We start from the raw sequence: 27,993 nt of genomic DNA, 5'->3' as shown, positions 1-27,993 counted from the left end.
ATTGCGATGATGATTATTTCTTATTTTGTTCTATATTACAATTACTTTTTATTATTCATGAATATTTATTTTTCATAATTTGAAGGATATGATGCACTGATCGATGGTGATAAGGTATATTTTGGACTCTAGTCACGTCACCACCCGTGCCCTTGCCATATCAGCACGAGGGGGGACCCCCGCATGCCGAGTCAGAAGCCATGCCAAGGCACCCTTCGGTACGTCCCGTCTCGGAAAGCTCGGGACACGTCGCCTGGCGCCGTTCCGCGTATTCCGGGACGACGACCGCATAAGATACCACATTATCCCTCGGGGATCGATCATTATGTCAAATCCGTGTACGGTTGGTCCTCGTATAGTAGTATAAAAGCCCTTGACCGGCATTTGACCAGGGGAGAGAGGAAAAATAGAAAGATCAATCACTAATTTAGTCATCGAGGGGTCAAAATCGGAAACTCCTCGATGAGCATTATCACTCCTGAAAGTGCGACTATCCCAACCGAGAAATAGTCTCCTCGAAGACGACAACAAAGCTTCGACCGTGAAGTGCTTTCTCTCAGACGACATCGGCATCGCGAACGAAGCCACCCTCGATGCTTCGCTCGACCGATTGCGAACTCCTGACTTCAACCTGTGGACCAAACCATGTTGACTGATCGACCACGATGCTTTAGTTCACCGAGAGATGGATCGATCCACTGATCATTACTGAATCATTGGACATGTCCCATTTTCGAGTTCTCACATATTATTCGTCATTTAATCTAACGAGCAAAAATTATATCAACCAAAAATTGCGGTGTCAAACAAGATCAAGAACTGAGTGCACGCCAAAATTGAAGCCCAAGTCAAACTTCCAACTCCACACGCACTTTGCCGCACCTGCCAAGCTCCCAAATCCTTTGACTTCAACCTTGTGTTCAACGGCCAATGCTCTCGATTCAATGGGACGGGGTCGGATGGATGGATGGCCATGAAGCTTCAACCCATGCCTCTTACCTAAACCTAATCTCTCGTATCCACATCATATGTAATGGTAGTGCCGCATATGACCAATCTTGATATACATATATGTATATATGCCATGTCAAATTTATCATATTATTTCCAAACGCTGGAAAACAATAAATAGTGGATGAATCATGGATGTGTTGATTGCAGCTGTCCTCGATCATATGGCCATGTTAGGATCGAGTTAATGCACTTGTACAAAAATACCTGCACACTTAAATGATGAAACCACATTTGCATTCAATTAGAAATATCCAAAACCGGCTAAGTGGTTGATCTTATAATTAGATATCCTAAATTAGTAGATTAAAATGATATGTGAAATGCTGGATTAATTATTTTCTTCACAATTAACATACCCCTAATGATTGGTGTTAATCAAATCACAAGAAAGGCACAAATATATATTTATATTTAATTCTCATGAGATCCAACTTTGCTTCGTATTGTATATGAATTATTTGAACCTAACATACCATCGGACACGTAGATATTATTATGTAGAGAGATATAGTACGAATAGAAGCCGAAGCATTGGGCGAGACTACTTCTTCTTCTTCGCCTCCCACTCTCCACTATTCCTTTCACACGCGCACGCAGAGGTCCGAAAAGGCATAAGAATCCCTCTTTTTTGGTAGCCCCTTCCTCCGAGTGATTGATTTCTCTATTTAGATCACGTCGACGTGATCTGAATAGCGAGAATTCGGACCCAATTTGATGCCCGCCCCCGAAGCGGTTGATCCGGCGATTCCGTCGAATCGGAACGGTGATCGAGAGAGTCCGATGAAAGGCCCTGTTTCTTGTGGTCGTCGTTGAGCAGATTCGGGTCTTCCGCGACATGGGTTGCTTTCCGTGCTTCGAATCGAAGGAGGGAGCGCAGCTCGGCCGCGGGAACGAGAGCGATCGCAAGAGGGAGGAGCAGCCCATGGTGGCGCCTCGCGTCGAGAAGTTATCCTTGGGTGAGTTTCAGCTCCTGCGCGGATTTGATCTGTAGCTCGAGTGCTTCGAGTTTGATGCCGAGAAATATGGTCCGGACGTGGTGTTTTTGTTATGCCATCTCGCTTGTCTTTGTTAAAGTGGCGTTTTGGCCATCTTTTAGCTGAAAGATCAAAGAAAAGAAGAAAAGTCTGTCTGCCGCTTTATCTGCGATGATGGAAAACGTGATTCGTGGCTAGATCTATCTCGGGTCATTAGAGAAGAAAGTTGCGATGACTTTTTATCTTTTCCTGTCACGTTGCTCTCGGGTGCTATCGATAGTGTAAATGGGGCTAATGGGTTTTGTTGACTCGTGCTATCAATTTTCGATTCACTTGAGATCATTTTGATCAGATGATCCATTTAAGAACCCTCGGCGAACTGTAAAATCTTACTTATTCGACTCTGTCTTGTTGCATCATGAATTTGCAGGGAATGATGATAGAAAGAGGACACCCAACAGTTTGAACACACAAAAGGAATCCTTGGGCGAGAAAAGGGGGGCTGAATTTTCTATTTCGGCACAGACTTTCACCTTCCGAGAGCTTGCTGTTGCAACTGGTAACTTTAGATCCGAGTGTTTTCTCGGGGAAGGAGGATTTGGGCGGGTCTACAGAGGGCGCCTGGAAAGTACTGGTCAGGTAACTCTACGAATGAGAGGACCTCCCGTTTGTGGTTAGTCGGTTTCAATCTGCTTAATTGTGCCTGAGGACCGCTTAAAGTTTCATCAACATATGTAACGTCTCACTAAGTTCTTATGTTAAATATTTGCAATGCTAAAAATGACAATTATCAAGTATTGATATTTAACTGCATAAGGCCAGTAAACTCAAAGTTGGAGATTGGAGTTGTATGTTCATATTATGGGGATGGATGTCTATGTGCACCTGCAGGTTGTGGCAGTAAAACAGCTTGATAGGGATGGGCTCCAAGGAAATAGGGAGTTCCTGGTTGAGGTCCTCATGCTTAGCCTGTTGCATCATCCCAACCTTGTGAATCTAATTGGTTATTGCGCTGATGGAGAGCAACGCCTTCTTGTGTATGAGTTCATGCCCTTGGGATCGTTGGAAGATCATTTGCATGGTAAGATCTCTATTTTCTGACATAGTAATTTTGCTTGACTCATCACTAAATGAGGATCTTTCTTTTGTCTATTTGAATAATTCTTGCTGTGTAGGTTATTACATTCTGAGGCATTGTTCATTGTTTACCTTTGTTGGTTTTTCATCTTCAATTTCTTTGTGTACTTAAGGATTTCTAGATTCATGAGACATTCAATTTTGGTACTTTGAAATCGAAGAAATTAATTTTTGTGTAAGTTGGTGTCCTTCTTGGCTTATTTATATCAAGTTTACCTCTTCTAGAAAGCTCATTATTTTCATGGAAAAGAAATTAAAAGATTCGAAGAGCTTATGGCATCTAAAAGGATCATGTTACTCACTCCTAAATCTGGTTCCCATTAGAGGCTTCTTTAGCTTATAAACATTCTCGTTCCATAACCTGCTTTTCTTTGGTTCATTACTATGTGATAGACAAGGGCCCGCATGATAACTGATGGAAGTCACATCGATAACTCATATCCTGGCTAAACCTAAGGCCAAGTTTCTAAATTTTGTTGCTGCAATATCCGTACATATGACTTTGGGCATGTGCATTCTTCATTTAGACTCGGCTCTGTACACCCTTCACCATCAACATTTAGTTGAGGCTGTCTTTGTCATCACATAGGATTTCGCTGCAACTTTCAGTTGATAAGTCTGTTAATATGATAACGGCACAAGTTTTTAGAAGCTTACATGACTGTACATCATTATCTAGTCTCTAGAATCATAGTTCACAGGCTCTTTGAGTTGATGGAATTTGTGGGATTGTGAGTCGACTATACTTCACTTAGCAGCTAAAGCTTGGAGTCCAGTCCAGTCTGGCTCTGAGTTTCTTGAACTCAACCTGATTATTAAACTTTAACTAGGTTTATTTAAGTAGACTAACATCACACCACTTTTTGCTAAAAGAAGCCAAACAATATTTGGTCGGCCTTGTCTATCAATCGAAAGGGAGTTTAATATATAAAATTGGAGGGATGTTATTACTAACAACAAAACTATTCCTCCTTTCTTTATCCATCAAGGATTAAATTCATTGTCAAGGCTTCAAGTTAGATCATTTATATATTTAAAATTTAATTGATGTGTATCCAAATCAAGCAAGCCAAATTGGGTTTAGCAAGATTCACTCTCGAACTAGGCAACCAAAAAAAAAACAAAGCAAAAAAAGAAACAATCTAGTTCAGTGTCTGGAACTCGAATTGAATGGTCTGGGCTGCCTGATCACAGGAAGGAGGAAGAGGAGACGACAATAAGAGAAGAAGAGAGGAGAGACAGAAGAGGAAAGGCCGGGAGGGGGTGCCTAGTTCCAGATAGGAGATGGCCAGAAGGTCGTTTACTTACTGTCAGTGATGTGAAGGACATCATGTTTTTGTCAGATGCCAGTAAATTAGCATGAGACTATATATTGAACCAAGGAAAACATTATTTATATTTTATGACTTGATGACAGATAGTATAATGTAATTTTATCTAATTCAAAAGGACAGCTAGGACTCAACCTAACACCTAATCGGACATTGTTCACTTGGTGTTCTCTTTGTCCATTCTCATCTTAATTGAAGTCTTTCAACTTGATGATTGTTTGGAGCCTTTTAATTGCATCTTCCCTGTCTTTTCTTTGCGTCATACCCATATGCTTTGTCATGTGACCAAGAGAAACTGTTGGTTTCTTTTTCTGTTATAGCTGCTCAGCCTGTATGTTACTTTGGTTCTTTGTGTCTCTCTTTATTATATGTTACATGTGTTCCATCTTAAAGGTTGTTCGTGCATTAACTTCTTGTCTACTTGATCTTATAAAACTAGTTGGTACTTTAGCTATGTATATTCTCTCTGAAGAAAAAGGTTAAATATCTCCTTTAGTCATAATTTTTAATATAGACTTTATCCATCATCCATGTGAAAGTACTTTCTACTTTCTCTAGGACTTGCAATAGCCGAAAGCTTGGCATTCAGTGATAATGTGCTATGGCAAAAGAAGTTCGGTAATTGGAAAAGGAACTTCTAAAATTTGGAAATAGTAAGGAAGAGTTGTGGAACCTAAAAAGATCAAATTTCATTATCATTTAGTACTTGTCATCTATGTGATGTGTCATTTTATGATGCAAGTTATTCATAATTGATTAATAACTATTCTCACCGAAACATAAAGAATTTATATTTTATTTGATATAATTATGTGACAAAATATTCTAGTTAATTAAAAAAAAGCAAATTATTTGCAGAGAAATTTGGCACCTGACATATATGAGAAATCCACAAATTCATTATTCCCAGTTCCCACCATTGGCTTTGACAACAGGAGTACTTGGACTTATGTGCATATGCATGTTTGTTGCAATCTTCAAGATGTCAATAGAAATTTTTATATTTAGCTGTTTTCAATATGAAAACACAGGATCACTAACGTTTTATACATTTTTCATAAAACAAACTTCGCATATGTTTCTCCTGCTTATTTTTCATTTGTTCCACTCATTTATTTGTCACTAATAAATAAATGTTTTCGAGGGTCATTTTAATGCACTTAAATTGTCAATGAGTTACCAATGGTTTATTAAACTTTAGTTTGTTGTTTAGCCATGTCATTTAGACTCTGCTCTGTACTCCGGATATTTTATTTGGTATGATGCACTTCTATGGACCTTTTTCTATGGAGGCCACTAGGATGGGATCTGATTTTAAACAACAGGTTTAAAATCAGATAGGCATACATCCGGATATGTACATCTCAGTTGATCGAATAGGTTACTTCTCTTTATCCATCCACATAACATATAACAAATGTTTTTGTTGACTTGATAATCTGTATCTTCATTGACTGAAATAATTTATTGGATAGGTAGAGATGTTGTGAATAACCTATTTGTCTGTCTCCAGACCTTCCACCTGATAAGAGTCCACTTGACTGGAATACAAGGATGAAAATTGCAGCCGGGGCCGCCAAGGGGTTGGAATACCTCCACGATAAAGCCAATCCTCCAGTTATCTATAGGGACTTAAAAGCCTCCAATATACTACTAGATAAGGGCTTTCACCCGAAGCTCTCAGATTTTGGCCTTGCAAAACTTGGTCCAGTTGGTGATAAATCTCATGTCTCGACAAGGGTGATGGGAACTTATGGATATTGTGCTCCAGAGTATGCTTTGACTGGACAATTAACAGTTAAGTCTGATGTATATAGCTTTGGAGTTGTACTATTGGAGTTGATCACTGGACGGAAGGCCATTGACAGTACCAAGACGCATGCAGAGCAAAATCTTGTTTCATGGGTAAGCTTTGTCAACTTGCTTTTTATGGGTATTTCTGATCTTCATGCCTCAATATTTTGGGAAAATATGTGTCCTATTCTTATCTTCAGTGCAGTTCCATTCTGATTCACATTAAGATGCGGTCTGGCACATGTCTAAAAGTAAAAGAGTGTTCGGGCACCTGTTTGAAATTATGGTTGCATCTTTTGCTTTCTGGTATACACATCATTAAAACAGGGGATGACACACAACGTATTGAGTGCATCCCATTAATTGATTGAGGAAGTGCACTTGTAAAACTAGTCGCTCAGTTTTATAAGTGGGAAATTGTTCTTATATTGTGCATTTTTTGACTTCTACAAGTATATAGTTCTTAATTTGTGATATGTCTTATAGCAGCCATTTAGTTGTTCAATAAAAACTTTCAGTTACATGTAAAACCCAAATGCTTTTCTGTTGAACTTAATTCAGCAAAATTTTGTAGAAACCAGGGCTCATTCTAGTCACCACATTGGAGTGCCTATAACTGAATCGCTTCTCATCAAAGTCTTTCCCTCCATAAATGGCCTGTTAAGGAAAAAAAGTGAAAATGAAACTGAGACAGCATTATAAATGTAACTTAATTTGTCTACAAGGATTGTCATGAGAAGACCGGCTTCAAGAAGTGCAGCATTTCTATTGGAGATGTTTTAATTCCTTTCCACCTTGTAAATAAAATCCTTTTCAACCAAAAATCTGCCTTTTTAAGAGCTCTTTGACTTGCAATGTAATTTTAACTACTACCCATATCCAACATTTTCAATAAGTTAAAGCCCCTGTCCGCATTTCTATAATATGACAAGAGAAAAAAGTAAAGATCAGGGAGAATCTAAACAATAACTTTTCCAATTGATAAGTGCCGCTATAACTATGTGAGTATAAGATCATTGAAACCCTTAGAGAAGTTAAGAAGAAGACTGATATAATTGCATTCTCATTTTCTGACAATGCAAAATCTATTGCAGAGTGATTAAGCTATATGCAGCTTATTCATGCAACCCTATATTATCTATGTTAATTGTCACTAGTCCCACTTTGGTCAACGGCCCACTGCTACTCTCATTACCAGAACAGGAAAGGAAGCAAGTAACCTTTTACCATTTTTCCATCAATGGTAAATCTATCATGATAAGATTTTTTGTTAATTGCTATCAGAAACTTATGCAATGAATTTGACAAAGCAGCTTGTTTATTCCATATTTCCCTAACAAATTTAAAAAAAATCTTCAAAGTACAACATAAGCTTTTACAAAATTCTGTTTAACTTCCTTTCACCTAATGCAAGTGTTTAAATTTCAGTTGGTTTGACATCTCATGTCATAAGCTCTGACTCATGCTGCTACATATAGGTTGCACAATGCAAATAGCATATGTCTTTTGTCCTCATTTAGAATATTTTTTGGGCAGATACTAAATAGCATTCAATACCTTTATTTGGGCATCATATCAAGAACCATGTGCTATTTTCACTCCACTTTTGAGAACCTCATTGATTTCTATGTTGTACTTCATCTACATGCTTTACTGTGTTTTCCAATGTTTTTAACATGCTCCATAATACAACATATTATATCTGCAAATCGTGTTCTGGTGTTTTATTACTTACATCATGTTTTTCAAACTACTAAACTTCTATCGACCAATGGAATATCCAACAGCACAAATAATGTAAACTGCTCAAAGTGCAGGAATGCAATAAATAATCATATCCTGAAGAAGCCAAAAGAAATTAGTTGTCCACTAAAAAAGAAATAAACCTTTAATGAATGATTATCAAGCCTTCTAAAACCCTATGTGGAACTAGATCCTATCATTTAATAGACAAGAAGGTGGCAACATATCAGAGTATCATGTGTCACATTGAAACAAATGACTCTTTTTCCTACAATTTCAAGGAAAATTTGTAGGAAGACAATAATATGATATGTGTAACAAATTCATGTTTGCTCACATTGAAATATTCAAGACTCTTTTTCCGACAACTTCAAGGAAAATCTGTAGGAAGACAATAATACTGACACGTCTAACAAGTTCATGTTTGCTTACCATCGAAATATTCAATCTAAACTTACTGTCATAAATGCCTAATTGAGACAAATGAAATATACATGCATATATACACACTTTAAAGTATGAAACACATTGAAGAAGTTACCTTTAGAAAATGGAACACATAAATGTGGTTTTACCAACTCCCACTTTTTTCTGTAACTGCAGCAATCAGTTATGAAGTTGTAGATACTGGAAGTATGGTCATTAGATTGCGAGAGGTGATGAAGTGATCTCTTCTACTGTGACTAGATTGTGAGGAGACTCCAACAACCTAGCAGCTGTAAGCATTGATATTCTTTGACTGTTAGATGGTATTGAGAAACTGCGGCTGATATGTACAAAAGGTGCTGGTAGTGATGTCTTATATGAGACATCTGATGGCATATTATTTCTTGCATTAAGCACTTTGCTTCTAGAGACCAAGGGACCAGAATAACCAATCAAAGTGGATGCTCCTGTTGACTTCTCTGAACCAAATGGGGGCCTAGGAAGCTCATGAAGCTCGCTGATTTTTGGATATGATACAGGAGGAGGTGAAGTTCTATGAGTCTCCTTATGAGGTGGAGATGATTGAGGTTTAAACACGTGTTGTGATGCGGAAGAGCCTACAGGGGGAAATTCCACTGAAGATCTATAATCAGGAGTAGAAACTATGGGTTTGCTTGAAAAACGTTTGCTTGTCAATGGGCCAGAGAAGGCTTGTCGTCTGAAATTATTAGTATCATAAGCTGTTTTTTGATTAATTTGCGGCATTGACGGCTTCTCCGAGAAATATGATGGCATACTGATGGGCCCACTGTTAATATTGCTCCCTCTAAGTACTGAATTCTTGAAGGTGGTTGGACTTGATAATTCTCTCTCCCTGAAATCTTTTACAGGTCTTTTTGCCTCTAATGGAGATGAATTCCACAGTGGTGGGGAACAATCATTTTTCTCCACACAAGGAGCAGTACCAGGATTTGATTCTGGATTTCTATCACCAACTGGTGTAGGTAGCACATATGAGTGAAATTTTCTGGTTGATAAGGGTGGTGTTTCTGTCTTCTCAGTTAAATCAAGCTTCTTATCAGCAAAAATTGGTGCTGATTGGCTGCTGTATCCAGGCCTGCAACTGAAACTGAGCATGTCTAATCGGCTTCTGTCGATGCTCTCCTGCACAAGTGAAATAAAGCATAAAATAAACCATGTTATAGTAAAATGAGATAGATCATAAACAGAAAACATCCAGAAACAGACATTACATTATCAAAATGATGTATTTATTTGCTTTACTTCTGTGTCACACTTTTTTATCTTTTGATTAAAACACTGCTGTCCGAATACATATGAGAAATTTCTTGTAGTTGTAGCGAATCCATATGCCCTTATCCACTTAAGCTCAAATTTTTTAGACAAGAAAGATTTTACCAAAGTGCCGACTTCTTCAGCTTTACAGTTTATAAAATGATACTATTTTTTATCAATTATTGCAATTTGATTTTGGTGTCAATTGTTTTTCAAGAATATTCACGGGTATTCTATCAAGAACTATTTTTGGTTGAACACTACCAAAACAGTCTGCATGGTATGTCATGAGTCTTGTGTGATCTTCATGTACTCATAAGATTAACAGAATATAAAAAAAAAAATGTGTTTTATATGTCCAGTGTAAGGCAGTTAAGAAATAACATGCTCAAAAAGTTACTGTAGCCAAGATGAAAAAGTGTAGGTCGATATTCACAGTTATTAGAAAGGTAGAACAAGAAATGTTTAATTAGCAAATAATTTAGTTTAGCTCTATTAGAATTAAATGAGAAAATATCACTTCAAATGATATAGTCATACTTGGAGGAAACATGTGTATGCCATAGTAAGATGGAGTTGATTATGATAAGTGATGCAAGGAGAGGTAGAGGGAAGCATGCAAAACTTTATAAGAAACAATAAAAACAAGATCTGGCTGCTTTTAGTTTGACCAGGGATGTCACTCTAAATAGAGCTCAATGATGGGAAAAGGCCATGTAGTCAACCAAATTAGTCCATGTCTTTTTCTTGTTGTTATATGTTGAAAAATCTTAAATTATTTCCATTGGTATCATTGAAGGATGCTACTTGAATCAAACCTCTGACTTTCTGAACATACTTCACTACCTGTCCACCTCAGTATGTCTTCTTTTGACTTGTTCTAAAGTCCTAAAGAGTAAAGACTACATATCTATACAATGATGTCGAACGTCCACAAAAATTCATGTCAAAACAGATCAAGTCCTTAATTGAAGTTCAAGGTTTCAGCAAATACATGTCTCTAAGGATGCAGGAATGATGATGTCTACAAGGAAAGCTAAATAATAAAAGAAGAGCAACTTGTGACATTTTACCCATTGTAAATGATGGATGAAATCATTGAACCGGCTTATTACAGGTTTTCTGCATGATTTTTTTTATTGGCCAAGCACACGCACATATTAATGCCTATAACTTGTTGACATAGTGTCCTGATAGCTTTCTATATCATTTTATTTGTTGTAAATGATGGAGGCTAAGTGCATGCACACATTAATGCTTCCTTTTGAAGTCACGTTTCAAGCAACACTAATTATATCAGCTTTAAATCATTTTTAATAACCAGTTAACATATCTATAATGGAGAATGTTCTTCTAAAATGATAGTATAAGTAACACAAAACAAAGCCTTAAGAATTTTACCTCTATTGAGTTTTGAGATGTATAAATAACATTTTTTCCTTGGAAATTTTTTTTATAATCAAAACTTAGCTCCCCAACATCACTGCCACCATAATCATAATCATCATCATCATCATCATCATAGTCTGATACATCGTCTTCAAGATCACTGAACTGGTATGCAATATGGTGTCGTTCAGCAATGGCTTTAACATGTGATTCAACCATCTCAAGCATCTTAAGTCCTTTCTTGAAGAATGTTAGCTGAATCCAATGAGAGGAAAATTAACATCAGAATAACAGTTTATTCTATGAAGAGAACATATGTTCTTGATACGAGTTAAACTACCTGTGCAGCATGGTGGCGAGTGGCCTGTGTCAGAAGACTTTGAAATTGACCTTTCTTTAATGATTTCAATCGAAACATAAACATGTTTTCCTCCTCTTCATAATTGGCTTGAGCTTCTTGCAACTCCTTTGATGAGAAAGTTCCAGATTTGGAATATCTCAACATCCATTTTCCTCTATGTGCCTCTAACGAGTTCCTATAGATCTCTCTGAAGATGGCAAGTCTAACATAAGAACGAAAACACTACAGCAGAGGACACAATTTTGATACTTCCTTACCTTTTAGCATCACAAAGGCGTTTCATTTCCTGCAACCGAAAATAATCTTACCAAGCAAATAACACATCTAAATTTCTTACAAAAGATAATGTTTCTATTACAATATCAATAAGCAGTAAACAGCCTGAATGTGGTTAATAAAACAGTGCAGTAACCCTGGAATAGCAACAAAGAACAGGAAAACCAAAACTGTAGTTGATGTACATATGTATTGAACACCAAACAAACCAAGGTTTTAAATGTCATAGGATGAGTTCATGCTGATTATGCCAGCATGACAGGTGCATGGAATTCATGCTGATCCATGCCGACAGGCGCTAGCCCCCAAAAACAAAACATGATCAAGTCATTTGCCAGTCTATGGAAGGGTGAAACATACTTTATCATAAAGGTAGAAGTTCAAAAGGTGAAGACTTAAATTGAAGAAATTTATTCTTCTTTACAATAATCCAATAAAAAGACTGGGCCAGCACTGTCCAAAACTCAAAGGCATTGTTAAAAAATTAGCTATCACAAGGATAGATTGAAACAGGTTTTACCATCAAGGTAGTAAAAGCTTGAAATTCAAAGGATTGTCAATTTCAACTGCAAACTTAATGGATAGGTAATGTTATACCAGTACATCTTAACTATATCCAGGAAATATTTATGCCTGAGAGGGAGGGACTATTAATTGGTCATGGAAAGTTTTCTTCTGTTCATGTTACATTGAGAGGAAGATCATATGCAACCTGAAAAGGTCATAATTTGCTTATTTGCTCTTGCAAGGTTGATATGTGCATATATTTTCCTTCAAAATTAGGAATCTAGAATATAGCACACATAAGCTTAAATATATATTTGAAAGATATGTCTGATATAAGTATCTGCGTATATGAAATATGAACTTCCAGTGGTGAATTTACAATTTTAAACTTTTCAAGGATATTGTTACCTAAAGTTCCATAATATCTCTCATGTTGTCCTAAGGTTTGAACCTAATTAGGTCGCTAAGCATATGAAACAATTTTGAGTGTATTGCAAAAGTCGATTAAAGTTTCTAAATCCAATTTAAAGTTCTAGACTTTCAGAAGAGACTTCCAGTTATAATGAATATCTAAAGTATGATCAATAAAGAAAGTCTTGAATTCATATTAAATTTTTTTTGCATAATCATTGATGAAACTTTTCATGGATTTATGGAACTAAGTTTCTTTTGACAAATCTGAACAGAGTCATGCTGAATATAGCAATCCAAGTATTTCTTTTTTTGTTCAATTGTCCATAAAGCTAGGAGCTATTAGGCACCATGGGCTGTACTGCTCAATGAGGCAGGCACTCACAGAGGCATTTGCTTATGCAAATCAAAGAGCACACCTTACAAAACTTACATAAATATAATTAAAGATAAAATTAAAAGAGAGAGAGGAAAGGAGATGGAAGGAGGAGCCAGTTAGAACCATGGAGAGAGGATAAAAGAAGGGGTAGGGATGGACAACAATGTCAAAAATTTTGAGAAGAAGAGGGATGGGAGAGAAGAAGGTGTTCATAGTGGCAGGCACGGACCGTGGAGAGCAAAGAGGAGAGAAGAAGAGGGAGGGAAGAAAGATACGAGCTAAGATGCAAGAAAAGGCGATGGTGGTCAAATTTGCTGGCCACGAAGAGAGGAGAGGGGAAAACGAGGTAAGAGAAGAATGTGGGAGAGCAACAACAACGACAGAACAATCTCTGAGCGAGGGGAGAGTGATTGTGGAGGAAAGACGAGGAGATATGAGGGAAGGGAAAAAACAAGGAAGAAAACTACTGTGAGGAGAGGATAGAAGTGACCAGCAATAGTTGCAATTCAACTCCACAATACACGATGCAAATAAATGGACAGTTGCACATGGATGTTGCTTGAGGGATTGTAGAAGTAACTAAATCAAATTCCTCGAGAGCTTTTTTTCTCACTTCGGTCTCTCCTTTTGTAAGCGTCTACATCAAAGTGGTTAAGTGAGGGTCTTTTTGACAACATTGGTTATATACATAGATCCATTTCGTGCCGACTGGTGGTATTGATCCATGGGCAGATTGATATGTACCGATTGGTACTAGCATACCATAGGTTGGTATGCCAGATGTACTAATTTAAAAAAAAATAATAATTAGGAATTTACAGAAAAAGAACCTTTTAAAGGTTTTTTATCCTAATTTAATGGTAATTTTATTATATTTAAACAGCAGTAAAGTTTATATGAGGCATAAATGAATAGGAATCTTAGGTTGTAAGGATGGGAGAGTTTAATGAGAATGAGAGTGAAAGAGGAGAAAGGGATGGGATTCAAACCCCAAAAGAGATCCCAACGATCAAACTCCTATCGTCTGGATGATCTAGAAGTCAGAGAGACAGCTGATTGATGGTCTAGAGACTAGTTATTTGGATTCTTCTATGTCTGCATGCAGCAATGGTCTCTAACTCAAACACTTGACACCTAAGTTATGAGATGCTACCTCTGAGTAAGTGGTAATGTCTTGAGACGACAGGGAAAGGAAGAAGAGAATAACCATAAACACTTCTACTGAACCAAAGATCTAATCATAGACGTAAATGAATAAAATACTGAATTTTGTAATCCATCCACAACATTGCAGCATCCATTTCAGAGTTCAGACCAAATTCTGACCTAAAAAAAATGGAATGACCTCATGCCTTCAGATACAATTTATATTAGTTTTTAAGTCTCAAATATCATTGATACCAGAGAATTATATAGAAGTTTTATCTACTTGTTACATCCTTTTATTCCTTTTTGATGTTCAATTTATGATTTTGGAAGCTAAGCCACATCAATCACATATGAAGGGACCACTCAAATTGGTAGTCCTCACAGTATACTTGATAAATGCCTCCAACTTGCCATTCTTTCACATTAACATCTTGATCCCTTCCAACATTTTCAATTATAGTGCATCCATTTCCAAATGTATGTTTGAGTAACCAACATAATTCCAACTCATAAAGCATCACTACACCAGACCTATAACCCTTTTAATGGGCATCAAGTGATAATAAGGACCATCATATATTTCTCCACTTTAATGCTCCAGTGCTAAATTGGTAAGCAATGTCCCCTATGGCATTACTTTCCTAACAACATACAAGACATAAGCACTTGCTATCAATTTACTCTCTGGTGATTGCTATTTAAACTTAAATCTGCTTATTCTATAATTTATATATTCTAATATGCATCTAAAATTCTCAAAGTTTATCCCATCTTTGGTCTGATCATTGTAATGTCATTAGTAAATTGCATATGCCATCAAAATATGAAATAATATAATCTTGATAATATAGAAGGCACTACCTTAGAACAATGATATCTTTTAACTATCAAATGCACCAAGTGCTTTATTCAATTATGACATTAGATTTATTTTATGTTTACGACATGATTGGCCATCTTCAAATCAGTGGATGCCTGAGAAGGATTCTAATGATAGAATCCAACAGAAGAGTGAAAACCTAAAGTGATATATAATGCTTGGTAAGTAGCCCTGACTTTGTCAAAGATCATAAGATATAAATGAGCAACTCAGTATAAAGGGAACTTCAAGAATTCTCTAATTGACCATTCAACTTCCAGTTTGAAAGAAGTACTAAAAGGATCAAACCTCTACAACTTGAAGCTCTCTGAGAAGGGATCTTGATGGCTTTTCCATTGTCTGTAAGATATGGACCCGCTGCAAGATAGAGTAAAATTTCTCATCTTATACTGACACCAACATATTTGCTTAGACAAAGTGGTGACAAGAACAACTTCCTGCATTCACAACACAGAATAGAGGACTCACATATACATCAAAAAGTTTTTGCAGCTTAAATTGTGCTTTTCCCATCATCATTAAAGCCCGACCTGCATGAATGACTAATATGGATTTAGTTGTTGAAGAGGTTGGAAAAACTAAAAGAATGGCAAATAATGATTAAAACAATTTGTAAAATAAATCAATTCTTCACAACAAGTATCTACTGTTCATTCTGGAGAAAGAAAGAATCCTTGTGGTATCTTCATAGTTTAGGAAGGGGGAATCAGGTATATCTAAAGAAAACTCCAGGTTGCATTAAATACATTCAGCAAGGTTGAGTTATATGATTAGTATACTTGATGTAGTTGCAGGAGGCTAAGTATATGAGATATCTACAGAAAACACAGAAGAATTAGGGTTTATCTTGTGAGATCAATAGTCATACACTTATACCGTGTGGCATATATAAAAGTACAAAGTTGGATTTTCTCACCACTATCTTCATCATCATTCAATGCAGTTTTCTCAAGAAAACAGGTGCCCAGTTCCTCCAGTGCTTCTGAGAACTCTGAAAGAATATACAAATTCAGAATGCCTTCGAAATATACCAGTATGTTACATTCATCATATTGATACCATAGTAATCCTCTAACAATTGCTACCTCAACTCAAGGATAGGTAGAAGCTAAACAAAATTATCAACTATAATTACTAGTAACTTTCTACATTGTTAATGCAAAAGAAGAGAAAGCAATAGTCAAACATAAGTTTGAAAGGTTCACATCCTTGTCTATTAAAGGATTCTAGACCAGTCTAAAAACTATATTTATTGCATAAGAGATATATATATGGAAGAGTTACTATTTTGGTTAGGAGAAGGGTGTGTAACTTCCCTTGCTTCCTTTGGTGCATCCTCAATGAGCTTTGGTCTCCTGTTTGCCTTTCACAAATTATTTTGAGCTGCTTTGGTCCTGCTGTTACTGAGTTTGGAGCCTTTCCTAATTGATTTAGATTCTCTTTTAAGTTTAAACTATCTAGAGCCTTTCTAAATCTGTTCACTGCAGTCAATATCACCTCCATCATAAGGACATAAACTATCATGTCAGAGGCCACATCTGCTCTCAGGTTACCTACAATTAGGCCTAGTGGAAATAGGGTGACCTGCCTTGTGCATCCATCTATGGGACCAAAAAACCCCAATGATTGGTCAAAAGAGACAATATCTTGGCTGGCCATGGCTCCAGATAACCCATATCTGGTTCAGATCCAAATTGCTTCGTGGTAATTGGCTTCTTAAGTACTAGGCAATATTGTGTAAGGTCTTAAGTCTAGCATAATATTAAACAGATATTGTTGCGGATATCAAAATCGTTTCACAAGAAATAATCACATTTAATGTGATGCATTGCTATAAAGAATGTAATCAAGCAGCCAATTGGGCTGCTAGAATTTCTAGGATTTATAAGTTTTCTCTTTGAGGGAGAATTCTTTAACTACTGAACTTTCCTCGCTTTTGTATAATGACTTACACAGATCGTTTACTAGATCTGTGATGACTTAATATATTTTTTTTCTGGAAAAAATAATATTAAACAGATAAACCCTAAGAAAAGTAGGATTAAAATGTATCCTTGAAAAAAAATATATCAATCCACTAAATGCAGTATATCATAATAATAGAGATCCAGAGGGGCATAGACTAATTATATTTGTCTAGATTATACTATTAAGAGCTGGCAAGTGAAGGAAGGGAAAGAAAAGTGATAGTTTTTTATATTGAAGGGCATAAGGACTTCAGCAGGTGACAAGAAGATCCCCAAACTCATTGAATATAAAATGGATTACGAGATTTGCATAAATACCATTTATCAGATAAGCTTAGATACACACACAAAATGGAGATAAAATCAATAGAAAAACTATCAAAGATGCAACATGCGGATCCGGTATAAGTTATAAATAAAGTTTTAACACTTACCTGTAAGAACACTAGCATATAGCTGCAGGACACCTTTTGATTATATGAATTCTTTGATAACATTGTTTTGTTTGATCAAAGAATTCTTCTGGTTTGGATTAGACATACTTTACAGAATATTTTTCTTTATTGCCTTAATTACAATAATTAAAGCTTAACCAAGCAACTCCTGATAAACTAACCAATGGAACTAGATTGTGAAGTACATTATACATCTTTCTGATTCAGAAAAACCATCAAATAAAGTAAATCATAAAAAATATCTGTTTACAGCATCTTAACATGTATACCACTCAGCATTCAGAAAATTGGAATTATGCTGCACTCATAAGAGAGGAAAACAATCTAACATATTTAACATAATTTGTATTTGTGATAAATTACATTCTGACTTGGCATACATGATGCAACTTCTCAGAAGATGAATATTTTTTTTTTTTCTTTATAACCAAGGTACAAATTCAATTAGAATGTAATTTGCAGATAAACAAGAATAGCCAGCCATATTTTACTTTCTAGCTAAATAAATTCCTTTAATGTGTAATAGGGCAGGAACCAGTACCATGTGCATTATTTGCAGTTGTAGCTGCTGCAGACAGTATGCTATCATAGCAGCTCTTCAAATCCTGCAAATCCTGCCACCAGATGACACCAAGTCATCAAATCTAATGGTTATGTAAAAAGGATTTTCATTTATTTCAATTATTCTTTCAATCGGGTTGTGAGTTGCCATACTAACAATCATCATCATATTTATCTTTTTTTGTGTTATGTCTTGTAAATTCACCAAAGTGAAGAAGTGTTCAAATTTCCTAGAAATTCTGAGAGAACAGCTGCACAGTTTAACACCCATATACATAAAAGTCAAGCCAAAAAATTTGGAGCTGTTAGAAGCTGTTATTTTGTAACACCGACACACATACAGTAAGTATAAAAATTTTTAAATACTGGAGAGATAGAGGTATGCAATGAGAACCAATAACTGTTGAAATATGCACAGTGACAACTAGAGAAAATAATGAAAGCGGAACAGTTTGCAGACTCAATTTAAAATCACTCCAGCTGTCTCATCCATAGTACAGCAGGAATGTTGAATAATTTCTCAATTCAATAAACAAAACTAATCCTTCAGGCAACATGACCTAGATCTGACATACATTAATATGGGACCCATGTTAGTATGTTTACTATCCATGTCTACAAGTGTGGATGCAACGTCTACTGAAGGACACCAACTGAAGGTGTTAATGTAGCTCAATACCCCAAAATGAAATCTGAAGCATCCTGATATCGGATCTATTAAACCTAACTGGATTGGATATGGATCTTGGATCTATTCCCTATATGGGTATAAATCATACTTGACTCAGCAATGCGAAAGTAAGTTTCCTCATTTTGCCAGGTGAACCTGACTCAACATCATTACACCAACATATGTGAGCACACATGTTGACACTTTAATATAGGGCCCAAAAAATTTCTAAAAGAAAATATGATTTGACAGCAAAAAGGAGGAAAAGACTTCCAATATTGACAATTGCTTAAACCATATAGGACAGAACCAGTAATAAAATACAAAGACTAGGCTGAAAGTTGTAAAGTAAAAGTTGCTACACTTTCTCGTCTACTAATTTGTGACTCCTTTTCATGAATTATTTTGGATTCATGATGGTTACTTGAGCTCTTATCATTAATAAGTTATACAACAAAAATAACTGCTCTCTGCCTCCATCGGTTGACTTCAAGTCAAGGAAGTCTTTCCCCCATACTATGGCTCAAATATCTTTTTTTCATGATCAGTGTGATGCCAATGAATAGTCATAAAAAGTCATCACACTGTGTAGCGTAACTAAATGCCACATTGACAAATCCATGGCTGATATTTAATTCTTTATTAAAGTATAGATTTCTTAACACAAGGACAAAGGCAAAATACCATTGACATTGTTACTGACATATTTCATGAATGAGTAATGTATAACCTGCACTAAGAGAACAAAAGTTTTACCTTATAATGATAATGAAGTCAATCTATATCCTTTTCTTTCTAACAATTTTAGGCTTTCACTTTGTCTATTTTTCTCGTAAGCTAAAAATGTGCAAGCCTTTAGTTTCTCGATCCAAATTGGTTGCTGATAAAAAATACATTTGGAATATTGCCTTGATGAGCAGTTGAGTGGCAGGATAGTAAGGGTCACCATGTTGTGGTTGTGTTCTTTCCCTTTAACACCAGTGTTATTTGATGCACATGAAGTCTGATAAGGACTCATATATAATATCCAGTTCAGAAAGAAGACAAACTGGAGATATGAAGACATGTATAAAGAATAATAATTTTAAAATATGATGTGTATGTTGTAGTGTTTTGAAAATAGAAACTATTACAATTAAGTTTACAAGAAGCTATAGAATCATTAAAGAACCCACTAGTCTTATTGTTGTTGTTTGACAACAGAATAGTATCATCAAAAATCAGACAAGTGTCTGAGTTGTGTATACATGGATGCATATCCAACATGTCCAGTGAGCTTGGACACAAGCATCCATGTGAAACTGCCCAGTAAAGCTTCTTAAGTCTTCTACCTGTTAGAATAAAGCCAAGGGACGTAAGTTTTCATTGTTGCAACTTGCAACTTGCAATTGTCTCATTGCCTTCTTCATGATGAAAATAGAAGTGAAAAAAGTGAACTCCTAATCCTAATTCCCAGGAAAGATAAACAAATATTATATTCTACTGATGGAAAAAGGTTTAGGTGATGACAAAGAATATTTGGTGTCTTTGGTTGGAGGTAACAAGTCACTCCCACGAACTAGATCAATTAAAACAAACAGAAACTTGCATATAGTGGAGGTAATGCTGATGGCACTAAACAGGTAAAACAGAGTTGGCATAAGAATTTTAAGTCTCATGAGAAGATCTTGGTCAAACCATTCCATAATTCCAGAACAAAATTCATAAGTAGAAAATAAATGCAATTGATTTGAACTGAGAAACGAAGGGAAAGAAAAGAAGCTTTTCAACTTAGATTCTGTAACGCAGTAGACACCAAAAGTTGCAGCATGTTTCATCAAAACAAGGAGACCTCTTACGTAGACAAACTACAAAACGAGAGCAAAATAGATATTTTTGTGTGGAATCGAAATAAAGATCCAACTTTTTCGATGTATATTTCACGAAACCAAGTAAGCAATCAGAGAAGTGCAGTCAAGGACAGGAGGCCCGGTTCTACCCGGGTGTTCTGGACAAGTTCCTCCTGATTCGTCCGGGCGCGATGCTGCTTCTTCCCCTCCTTGGCCTCGTGGCCCTGATGCTTCAGGCCTCGAAACATTCTCAGCGGCGACTTCATCCTCCTATCTCCTTGCTTCTCCCAAAACCCCAAACCCAAACCCAAAAATCCCCTCTTTTAGGCAATGGAGAGTACAGGACGAGAGGAAAAGATCGGAGCTGAAATGGCAAGGGAAGAACTGGTGATCACAATGCAAATAAAAAAGGAAGAAAAACAGAACTCGTCTTTACCTCGCGGCGGTCCAAAACAACCGAAGACTTGGAATGGTAGACTTGGGAATGGCAGATTGGAGAAGAGAAGCAGCTCCTTCAATCAACGTGGGTTAGTTCGTCAACCAGTCTCATCATACCTCTCTAAATACTCTCCTCGTGTCGGCTTTTTCTGGTCAAACAAGTACAAGACAGCGCGGGCTCGATGGAAGTATATGTATATATATATATATATATATATATATATATATATATATATATATATATATATATATATATATATATATATGTATATATATATATATATATATGTATATGTATATATATATATATATGTATATGTATATATATATATATGTATATGTATATGTATATGTATATGTATATGTATATATATATATGTATATGTATATGTATATATATATATATATGTATATATATATGTATATGTATATATATATATATATGTATATGTATATATGTATGTATATATACATGTATACATATATATATATATATACATATATATACATATATATATACATACATATATATACTTCTTTTTTTTTACATAGTACACGAAATGTTATTCAAAATTATAATATTATTATACGAACGGGTCAACTGACAAAGATTAATTGCAACGACATTGAAGTAGACTTTTTAATTTACAGTTTTTCGGAAAAAAATAAATAAATAATTTTAGAGGATTTTTTTTTCCTTCGATTAAAAATCTCTTAAAATATAAAATTCTTATCGATCAACATCAAGCAAATGATATTGTTTTAGATAAATGTTTGAAGGTGATGGATGGCTTCGGAGGGTTGACCGTCGACTGGCCGCCGTCGCATTCCAAATGGCACGGTCGATTGTCCGCTTGGTTGAGTTGGCAAATGGAGACTTTGGATTACTTGGAATGGAGTCGGGTGGGTGGAAAAAAGCCAACCTTTGATTTGTTATTCAACTTGTTTTGTCCGATTCAACGCGTAGTTTTCTCCGTGGTAGACTCGGAGACACGCCGTGACTTCATGAATTGTGTCATGTTCTATCGCTTGACTTGATATTATATATTTGTTGTGCCTCTACGATAATACATAATACTTTTTGAACTTTTTTCATATATGTCAGTCACTTCCTCCAGCATCCCTCTAATAAGCTTACATTAACTACCATAAGCTGATGGTGCTAATTGTGTCCGTCTTGTGAAGCTTATCTCTCATCATCTCATTGGTATGACACAATGAAGTAGGAATCCAGTTTGCATTTGTTCTTTTTATTTTCTGCTCATCTGCCACAAGAACTGGTCTTATTTAAATCATCATGATAAATATATAGTTATGTATGGACCTCAGGTAATCATATTCATGGACCACAGTCAGAGATTTCAGTATCACAGTCAGAAAATGTACAAACAACCGGCAAATTGCACCTCAAATTGATTGACTAAACAAAGGATTCATAAGTTACAATGCAAAAATGGGACGATGACAGATAATCCCAGGACATTCTGTCCTCCAGTCCTGGGCACTTATAGCAGGCGATGGACATACAAAGTAAATACAAACAAGCTTACTTCCTGTGCAGCACGGTTTTGCTTTCGAATCTTCATGATATCCGGCTTTCGTCTCGATTTGGAACAATTTCCAGCACTAAACATCAGTGAGGTCATCTCACATGACCAAAAGTCATGAAACATCTTCATTCACATCACAAAGCATAACTTAGCAAGAATACAGCCAGAAAGGCAGATATATGTCCTGGTATATCATCCTTTATCATAGTTTAAAGAAGCCTGAGATGTGCTGTATCATTGAGCCTCTTTATCTGCCATCCGGTTCTTAGCGAATGATGCAGGGCTGTCATGGAAGAATCATCGATGGATATTTTATGAGACATCGCAGGACTGCAATCCAGCAGGCCAGTGAGAAGGCATTTAATTGGAATTGCGTGAGTGAAGATCCCGATGGAAAAAATAGGGTTTCTACTACCATCAGGAAGGAGGTTTCCTGGAGTGACTTCTCTGGGGGAGAACTCCTCATCGGTCTCGTTGTCTCCAGTGGTGACAAACTGAAGTCTGCTCTTACCAGATTTCTTCCTCTGAAGAGATGGTCGATTGAGCCTGTACAGCAAATCCCAGTGTGGCCCGTCTCGGTCCTGTACTGAATTGGATGAGCTGTTACGTGAGAGTGCCTTTAACTCATTTTGATGGATTGATGTATCTGTCACTGCCAGCTTTTCAGGCAATCTTAGGACTGTCCTGTTGAGAAATTCAACCATCCGAAATACCACCTGCCTGAGTGATTCTCCTGAAGGAGCACAAAAATCAGGCTGTGTTCTGTCAATCAAATTAACCATTTCAGGGGAGTAAACTTCTGACCGAAGACAACCCTCCCACTGGCCTTGACTTATCTCAAACAATGCATCAGACAATCGTATCTGCTCCTCAGCAAAACCGAGCTCCTGCACAGTTCCATGGCAAATTGATGAGCAATCCACCAACTGGAAAAATAGAAAATTCTCTGACTCATGCTATGCAAACCCTAACATAAGATATCAAGCATTGCATCCAAATGAATCCATACTGTTTAAATTAGAATTTGCTGATCTATTATTAAATGGAGGAAATCCCAGCACCTTCCAAGTAAACTTAAGTTCTAATTGGACTAAACTTCATTTTAATGTTTAACAATAACCATGTTATTTTATTTTACTTTGTGTATGTTTTTCTAGGTTGCTTTTTGCGGTATAATAAATTGCCACATTACAACATCATGAATGTTTGGAGCACTAAAGATTATAATGATGGAGATTACATTTCCACAACATGCTAAAATAGCCAAAAGAGAAGAAAAGGTATGAAGCAATTATCACAGACAATATACAAGAATCTATACAGATCTGGAAGATTTAGAATCTAGACAAAAATAGAACTAAACACAGATGTCTAAAATAAGCAAATATTGCAGTATGGTGGCATGAGAGCATGTCAATATCTTTCTAGCACAGTGTCGCTTCATGTCATGCTGGTCAATTCACCCCTATGCTACGTACACATCAGCCAATAATTGGCCAACCCGTATGTTAACACCTGTGGCATAAATTGGCAGGACATGTGCTGATACCTCACTGGCACTAATACGTTTCGATCTGTGCCGATGTGTAGATCCATGTGAGCCACATGACAATCTTTATAGGCAAGGTCATCTCTTATCAAGGTCTAACAAAAGAAATGGAAGTGAAGCTTTGCCTAAAGCAAATGTAGGGCCCCCTTAATATTTTATATGAATGTACATATTAGAAATGTAGCTAGCATTTTCTAATATATGTTTGCTGATGCTTTTCTGATCCTTTGGTTGTGTTACTATGAAGTTTTATGCTCAATGAAGCACAAGTTTGTTGTTCCTTTAGTTAACCTTTAGTCTTTACTCTTTAGCACTAGAATAGCGAGAGGTTCACTTAAATGTAAACAATGTCTATACACCAATACATTGGCATCTAACTATGCTGACAAGAGAGATTTTATCTGGTCTTGGATCATCCCTTCAACAATTAAATCCTGTTTTAGACGATTATCAAGGTCCAAAGACAATCAATCTGAGATATGTGATCAATTCTGGTATTCCAACTGAAGGACAAGAGCCTGGACCAAAAAGTTTAACTTAAAAGACTTTATAGAATTAAACTCTATCATCAAATGTTTAAGTTGATAATCAGATGATCGCATGAACATTTTAAAGAAATGGAATCAAATGAATGAAACCTAAGTTCAATCAAGATAAGCACAATTCTAGGATTTGAAACTTATCATCTCTATTAGATACAAGGAATTTCAGTTGCTGAGATCTCCATGCAGAAAAAAGCTCCACAAAACCACTACTTTGGAACAGTTCAAGTCACAATATGTCTCCATCAATCTTTTTATTTTTTTCTATTATTTCTTCAAGAACTTTGATATTTTTCATGCATATTTACAATGCCAGTAAGAACTCTTAATTTGGAATGCTAATAGATATGGGAAGTGGACAACTATATGTTCTTTAATCCCACCTCAGTACTCCTTATTTTTAAGTCAAAGGAGTCCAAAAAAGACAAACTTACAGGTGGTTTAAAACAAGAAGAAAAACCCACTTGTTTCCTTCTTTTGCCTACTAAGTGCCCTATTTAGGAAGACGGACATTCATATGCTTAGTCTCTGACTGATAATTTCCTGGGTAGTGAATCCATTCGCATATAGTTAGCTTCCTCGTGGAATGTCTGTAACAATTTGCTGAAATTTCTCTGGTTATAGAAGACAAAAGTAGGAACAGACAAATTTGTGTCATAGAAACCAATTAAGCTACTCTGTATAAAAACAAGTGCGTGCTTCTTAAACTTATGTATAAGATAGCAATTAAGGATCTTATCGATCCCGATTCAGAGAAGCTACAACAAAAAGAAGGATATTCAACTGAAAACTTGATCTTTAGCCAATAAAAATCAAATTTTGAGACATCGAAGGCAGCAGAAATGAATCCCAGCATGCAGATCTATAGATTGCGAAGCAAAATCAAAAAAACCAGAGGATGAGGAATTTACCCGGCAAACAAAGGCCGCAGTGGCTCTCGCCCGATCCAACGGCGAGCTGTAGACTTCATCAAATCTCACGCCCTGCGACTTAAGGAAGACGGCCAGCGCCCTGGCCTGCCGCTCCCCGTTCGGGGTCAGCCCCGCTACCGCTGCCCACCGACCACCGACCAGATCCGGGCGGACGCTGGCGGCGCACTCGCCGTGGGCTATCAGGAGCACCTCGGTGACCCGATCCGCCGTCGCGGAGGCGGCGCCGCGGGCGAAAAGCGCCAGCGGCGGCGGCGGCGGGAGGAGAAGGACGTTGCAGGGGTCCCATACCTTGATGGAAGGGCCGAGCAGGCGGGGGGTACCGGCGGCCGAGGGCTGTGGAGAGAGAGGGGAGGCGGCGGCGAGGCAAGGGAGGATCTCAGGTTCTTGCTCGAGTACCTTCTCCTTTGATGGGATAGGGTTCCTGGAGAGCACAACCCCCTCCTCCTCCTCCTCCTCCTCCTCCTCCTCCTCCTCCTCTTCGTCGTTGTCATCGTCGTCGGATGCCTCCAGACGGGGTTGGGAGGAGGATTGGGCGGCGCCCATGAGGCACGTAGAAGGCGGCAACGGCTGCGGCAGAGGCGTCGGGCTGGGGACGAGATCTGGGGCGGCGGAGAGCAACGTTGCCTTCGCAGCGGGCGATCTACTCTCCCAACGCGAAAGAGAGAGAAGAGGGGTCAGTCTCTCTTGTGTCGTTCATGATCTACTTTTTCTTGAAGTACATGTCTCCCTCGTTACCCGGATTCTACCCTCATAATTGCTGGAGAAACGATGAATCTAAGAAGGGTCCCACTGAAAAGGTTTCCAATTGACATGCGGGTACAAACCACTTGCCCATAATTTGCTTCGGTTTATTTATTTGTATTAGTCTTTCCCAACTAAACAGTCCGCCTTTTTTGTGTTCTTAAGAAATAGAATTTTTTTTTTTTTTTTTTTTGCATTTCTGGCCATTATTTGAACTCCAAGACAATAAATGTTGATGATGCATGATCATGATGGCTAGATAAGTGTTGTGGGATCCAATAAAGATCAATATCGACTTTATTTTAGCCATTAGATTCTGATTTTTTAAAGCTTAATCTTGATCAAAGAAAATTGCTATGTTTGGAGCATTTGATCATTCGATTTTAGGTGATTTATGAGCCTTTTTTTCAGCATATTTAAGGAGAATTTGGCATTCTGTAAATTGGCTAATTGAGGAACTATTTTGATTAAATACACATATAATTTTCCTTTTGATAATCAAACATGCAGTTCATTATTATGACACCGCCTTCTAATGTATCCAACAAACAACAACAAGCAGCTATAATGTATTGATTATGTAGGATTGATTGATTATACAGTTATTGAACTCTGAAAAACAATATTCTTGATTAAATCAAGAACATTTATTTTTTAATTTATAATTTCTAGTAAAAAATTTCTAGGTTCTTACAAATCTCTCTCTCATTGTATCATTAATATTAATTGTTTCACTTTTAAAATTAAAATATATTCATACCATCTTAAATATTATTTTATGATCATTTCATTGCCTACTCATATAGACCTGGAACAAAGACATGCTTGATCCAAATGGTAAATGGTACAAGTAACAAGATATGAAGTTAGATAACTACTGAAAAGGTTCAACATTCATGATGTGCATAATCCAAGAAGCAAAACTTAGTGATATGTATCTGACTAAGAAAAAACTTAAACTGTAACAGAATATATATATATATATATATATATATATATATATATATATATATATATGTAAGTAAAAAAAATATAAAAATCACAGGCACAATCATAATCTAATTTGAAAAGAAAGAAAGAAACAAGCATTTGAATTAAAATATTTGCCAAAATCCATTGCATAAATTTGTCTTGACCACAAAAGATATGACTAGGTGTATAAATTAAACTGTGAAGAGAATATCATGGTTATGGACATATATTATAATTCAACAAACATAATTAATCAAATATTTATCACTGAATTTGGACATGTAGAAATAGAATCTATGTATGCATGTGTCTGTCTGAAGAAAGCAGGTTTTTTTTTTTGAACACTTACAAAAAGTTTTGTCAAGCATTGGGACAGTATTGATGATCTTAAATAAGAATCACAAACATCAAAACAAATTATAAAACAGATTGATAGTTGATAGCAAAATAATTGCTAAATTTCTCAATGTAATTAAACAAGAACAGAGGGCTGAGGAAAACAAAATTAGTGACATAGATTTAGGTATACAAAATGGAGATGCTACATAGGTACATTTGGAAAACTTCAACCAAGTTCATAAAGTTATCTATGAAGTGCAAGTTATTATTCACAAGTTTTGAACCTAAAGAGGTCATAAGCACAAAAAGGAGCATCTGAAAGATAAAAATGCTACACTCATTAAAAAGAAGATTTTTTTTTTTTACACTTAGGGATATTGA

General features: G+C 36.5%; 3 protein-coding genes across 4 annotated transcripts; 1 reads left to right on the top strand and 2 right to left on the bottom strand.

Moving 5' to 3' along the window:
• The first annotated feature begins 1,518 nt into the window (after positions 1–1,518).
• LOC135648427 (serine/threonine-protein kinase PBS1-like) lies at positions 1,519–6,925 on the top strand. Its single transcript, XM_065166121.1, has 4 exons — positions 1,519–1,970; positions 2,419–2,627; positions 2,880–3,069; positions 5,970–6,925. The coding sequence occupies exons 1-4, from the start codon at positions 1,850–1,852 to the stop codon at positions 6,464–6,466; spliced, it is 1,017 nt and encodes a 338-aa protein (XP_065022193.1). The 5' UTR covers positions 1,519–1,849; the 3' UTR covers positions 6,467–6,925.
• Positions 6,926–7,052: 127 nt separating this feature from the next.
• LOC103999346 (uncharacterized protein At2g33490-like) lies at positions 7,053–21,123 on the bottom strand. 2 transcript variants are annotated; one of them, XM_065166491.1, is made up of 10 exons: positions 20,986–21,123; positions 20,699–20,913; positions 18,031–18,103; positions 15,984–16,058; positions 15,536–15,609; positions 15,356–15,424; positions 11,723–11,751; positions 11,445–11,652; positions 11,117–11,359; positions 7,053–9,583 (listed from the first exon to the last, which is right to left on the bottom strand). In XM_065166491.1, exons 2-10 carry the CDS (start codon positions 20,813–20,815, stop codon positions 8,636–8,638), a joined length of 1,836 nt encoding a protein of 611 aa, XP_065022563.1. In that variant the 5' UTR covers positions 20,816–20,913; positions 20,986–21,123; the 3' UTR covers positions 7,053–8,635. The 2 variants fall into 2 exon arrangements, with proteins under 2 accessions (XP_065022563.1, XP_065022565.1); XM_065166493.1 differs by having other exon boundaries at positions 7,054–9,583; positions 15,536–15,597.
• A 1,247-nt stretch (positions 21,124–22,370) lies between these two features.
• LOC135650240 (uncharacterized) lies at positions 22,371–26,268 on the bottom strand. Its single transcript, XM_065169502.1, has 2 exons — positions 25,540–26,268; positions 22,371–23,424 (listed from the first exon to the last, which is right to left on the bottom strand). Exons 1-2 carry the CDS (start codon positions 26,101–26,103, stop codon positions 22,747–22,749), a joined length of 1,242 nt encoding a protein of 413 aa, XP_065025574.1. The 5' UTR covers positions 26,104–26,268; the 3' UTR covers positions 22,371–22,746.
• Between the last annotated feature and the right edge of the window lie 1,725 nt (positions 26,269–27,993).

Source organism: Musa acuminata, chromosome BXJ3-9, assembly GCF_036884655.1.
Source record: "Musa acuminata AAA Group cultivar baxijiao chromosome BXJ3-9, Cavendish_Baxijiao_AAA, whole genome shotgun sequence".
In the NCBI taxonomy this organism is placed as follows: Eukaryota; Viridiplantae; Streptophyta; class Magnoliopsida; order Zingiberales; family Musaceae; genus Musa; species Musa acuminata.
Note: the sequence above shows the minus strand (reverse complement) of the source record. Positions and strands in the feature narration are given on the sequence as shown.